Genomic DNA, 4,106 nt, shown 5'->3' with positions numbered 1-4,106 from the left:
GTTGACTCGATGTTACGTAATCAGTGACAAATATTTTGAAATTCGTGATTTTAAGTTATTGAATTCTAACTATAAGTATATATTAAATATTTTAAAAAATAAATATAAAATTTGAATCAAAATTATTTGGTTCAAATAAATTCTGCACTCTAGCTTCACTGTAATGTATATACCACCAAGATATAAAATGTATCGATAAACTGAAATCATGCTATTTTAACCAACTAAATTGCACTCCCTCTATCTTATATTTTAATTGATGTTGTTTGCCTCGATACAAAGTGTAAAAATAATAATAAAATGATTTTTGTAATTTGTAGTTTTAAATTATTCCATTAAAGATAAAAATTCAAATGTTATAGTTAAATTATTTTAGTACATAGAAATGTGATATTTTTTTTATGACTAACTAAAAAAAATACATAAATGTGCTCTTTAACTTGATCTCAGTTTGCATCTATGTTCTCCAATTGTAAGTGTGTATAAGTTGATACTTAAACTTGTTAACACATATATTCTATGTGACATAATACACGTGGAATGCCACGTAGGACACGAATTGCTGGTTGCCTGGATGCCCTGCCTACTATAAGTATTGAACACCTATCTACATCAAACTCAAAAGGAAATATGTCAGCATCAAGGCTTTTATCTTTTGGTGAAAAGATTATTAAGCCTAATTGTCCTACCCCTTTTTCACTTGGGCGTTACAATCTTTCTGTAATTGATCAAATCATGTTTCCAGTCTACATGCCAATTGCAGCGTTTTATCCTTTCCCCTCAAAAACACCACAACAAGTATCCAACATTATTGAAAAATCACTATCCAAAGTTTTGTCGTCTTACTATCCATTTGCTGGAACACTCAGAGATAACACTTTCGTCGATTGCAATGACAGGGGAGCCAAATTTATGAACGTTCGATACGATTGTCCAATGTCTGAAATCGTCAATCTTCCCGACATTGGCCCTGAATATCTACCCTTTCCTAAAGGTGTACCTTGGGGTCGAACTTCAGACGAGAAAAGTTTACTTTTTGTTCAATTAAGCCATTTTAATTGCGGCGGATTAGCTATAAGTGCTAGCCTATCACACAAAGTTGCTGATGGATGCACACTCTGTAATTTTTTTAGTGATTGGGCTTCTATAGCTTGTGATCACAACGCGAATATACCTTCCCCTCAAATGATCGGATTGCCCATTCTTTCATCATTCACTAACATGCCATCCACTGAAAGTTTCACGGATACTGTGGTTGATGAAATTGACAATCAACCCCTTAGTAGAAAAAGGTATGTATTTTTCAATTCTAAACTCGAGAAGCTGAAAACTCAAGTGGAATCAGAAACAGGGGTGCAAAATCCAACCCGATTTGAAGTGTTGTCCGCACTATTTTACAAGTGCGCTGCAACAGCAGCTCGAGCAAACTCGAGCTCCTTTAAACCATCCATGTTACTACTACCTGTGAATTTACGTCCAATATTGGATCCACCACTACCAACACGGGCAATAGGGAATATTCTTAGTATGATCAAAGTGACAGCAATGAGTGAGGATGAAATGACAATTGCCAGAGTGGTTCGCGAGATAAGAAAAGCTAAAGATGAATTGAAGAAGGAGGACCATGTGAAGGAAAGCAAGCTAGTGTCGCTTTGGTCTGAGTTGTCATCGATGGGTAATGAATTTGAATTGTATAGAAGTACCAGTGTTTGCAATTACCCATTGAATAACTTGGATTTTGGATGGGGAAAGCCAAACATGGTAACAATTCCAATAACTGGGATTGGAAACAGCTTCATTTTTATGGATAATCAAAGTGGAGATGGGATTGAGGCAATTGTTGCATTACCAGAAAAAAACGTGACTCGATTTGAGAATAGCAAAGAGCTCCTCGAGTTTGCTTCTCCAATTGCTAATCTTAATTAAATAGTACAACTCATGATTATGGAGTCGCCTTTACGATGAGAATTAGAAATAATAAGAGGATGAAACGTAACTCATGTTTCACAAATAGAATCATGTGGTTCAACCTCATTGCTGCTTTCATGGCTCCCATTGTGATTCCCTTTGCAGTTCATACCTTCACATGACCCTATATATCATATTTGACAAAAAGAAAGAAAATAAGTCAAAGTAATGATATATATCATAGTTGCTGAACTTTTGTAACGTCATGATGAATGGTTTGGGCAACTTACATAAATTCCATTAGTTTCAGAGTTAATTACTTAGATACATTTTAGTTTGCAATATTATGGATCTTATACGATTTTAGTGCCTCTAGATACGTGGGGTCAACTTTAGGTGTAATTTGTTCTAGATATATTGTATCAAAGTGGATTCACATGTATCAGAGATACATAGTAAATCTTGCTCCCCTCCCTCACCTCTCTCCCATCTCGCTCGTCGCTCTCCCATGTATCTAGTATCCCAAAATACATGCGAATCATACTAGATACACTCTAGATACATGTATCAATTTGAAAATTGCAAGGAGCTACTCGAGTTTTGTTGACCCAAGAGAAGTTATGCGATACTCTTGAATCGCAAGGTTCTAATATTGTTGTTTTTATCAACTTACATTTGACTTAAATTAGTTTTGAACTAATTAAAATAGTTAATTATGCCTATGGTCCACTTGAATTGTTGGATTTTTATGTGACGTCAAGAAACATAAATGAAATCTCGATTTGTGCATCACACCTAAACATTGAGTCTACTTGTTTATTGAATCAAGTTTATTATTTTATTCAAAGTATTCAGATCAAGACACATAAATGCGACCTTCTCATTTTATTTATATGTTCTTATGAGAGAAGCAAAGTTATAACCTTAAATGATATCTCTAAGTACATGATACCTCAGGGCATTCCTCGAAAAACAAAAACTCCTAATGTCTCAATTTATGTGACACATTTCAAATTTCGAGATTCAAACAAATATATCTTTGACCGTAAATTTTTCATATATCTTTTAAATATTTTGAACTGTCAATTATTGTGACTAATAGTACTTTTTACGTAGTTTACAAATATATAAATCTCATTTTTAAAAATTTGAAGATTCCATGAGCAAATTTTTGATCAAATTTAAATTGTTTGACTCTCGAAAAACGAAATGTCTCACATAAATTGAGATAGAACAAGTACATAATATTTAAAATTCGGTAAAAGCCAAAAATTCAGGCGCACGCAGTTGCATAAGACGAGATCGGATATTCATACGAAACAGAGTAAATAAAATGAAATTAATGGTACTATTTGAGATGGTTGTGTAAAATTATTTGATGAGTTGAAGACATTCAATTGCTTATTTCATCTTATAGTACATGATGTTTAACAAATAAACTCGAAAAATAGCTACAAGGAGGCTACTACCTAGCTAGAAAACGGCGTAGCTAATATTTACTTGGAATAGCTTCTAGCAAATCATGATCATAACTATATTAGCTAGGAATGACAAATTCTTCTACCTAGGGTCATTTTCCTATCCAAATAAACGTTAGCTAGAATTTTACCACTTTAGCTTTGGTTTGTGTCTCTAGCTATATATGGATTAATATCACATATAGTCGCTCAACTTTTGTAATGTATTTTATTTTTCGTGAGTAATTAAGCTTCAGAATTGGGTGGTCTTGGTATAGAAGCAGCATTTAGTGATAAGCTTATATCTCTCGGAAGAAGTCATCATATATAAATGATATATCATTCTCGATACATAAAATATTCCGTCAAAACTATTCATATATAAGTAGCAAGGTATTGGCACTCTCTAATTTTAAAAGTTTATGGATCACATTTTATTAAAATAAGAACGACCATAAGCCCAAATTTAATGCTATTATATCCTCTCCAACAGATATCAACCACGTTCCCCAATGCATATTAATTAATTAATTATCATAAAATAGAAACAGTTGACTGACTAAGTCGTGACCATGTTCACTTCACTTAATTGGTGGATCAATAATTCACATATTACACATTGAATAATTTGGATTTTGGATGGGGAAAGCCTAGCAGGGTAACAATTCCAGCAGTTGGGATTGGAAACATGTTCTTTTTTATGGATAATCAAAATGGGGATGGAATTGATGTAATTGTTGC

At 33.3% G+C, this 4,106-nt stretch overlaps 1 protein-coding gene across 1 annotated transcript; it reads left to right on the top strand.

Annotated features, from left to right (window-relative positions):
* The first annotated feature begins 540 nt into the window (after positions 1 to 540).
* On the top strand, positions 541 to 1,926 carry LOC102581434 (acylsugar acyltransferase 3-like). Its single transcript, XM_006351152.1, has one exon. The coding sequence runs from the start codon at positions 541 to 543 to the stop codon at positions 1,924 to 1,926; it is 1,386 nt and encodes a 461-aa protein (XP_006351214.1).
* The last annotated feature ends 2,180 nt before the right edge of the window (positions 1,927 to 4,106 follow it).

Source organism: Solanum tuberosum, unplaced genomic scaffold (genome assembly GCF_000226075.1).
Source record: "Solanum tuberosum cultivar DM 1-3 516 R44 unplaced genomic scaffold, SolTub_3.0 scf00133, whole genome shotgun sequence".
Classification (NCBI taxonomy): domain Eukaryota; kingdom Viridiplantae; phylum Streptophyta; class Magnoliopsida; order Solanales; family Solanaceae; genus Solanum; species Solanum tuberosum.
The sequence above is the reverse complement of the archived record's forward strand: the minus strand, read 5'-3'. Positions and strand labels throughout refer to the sequence as shown.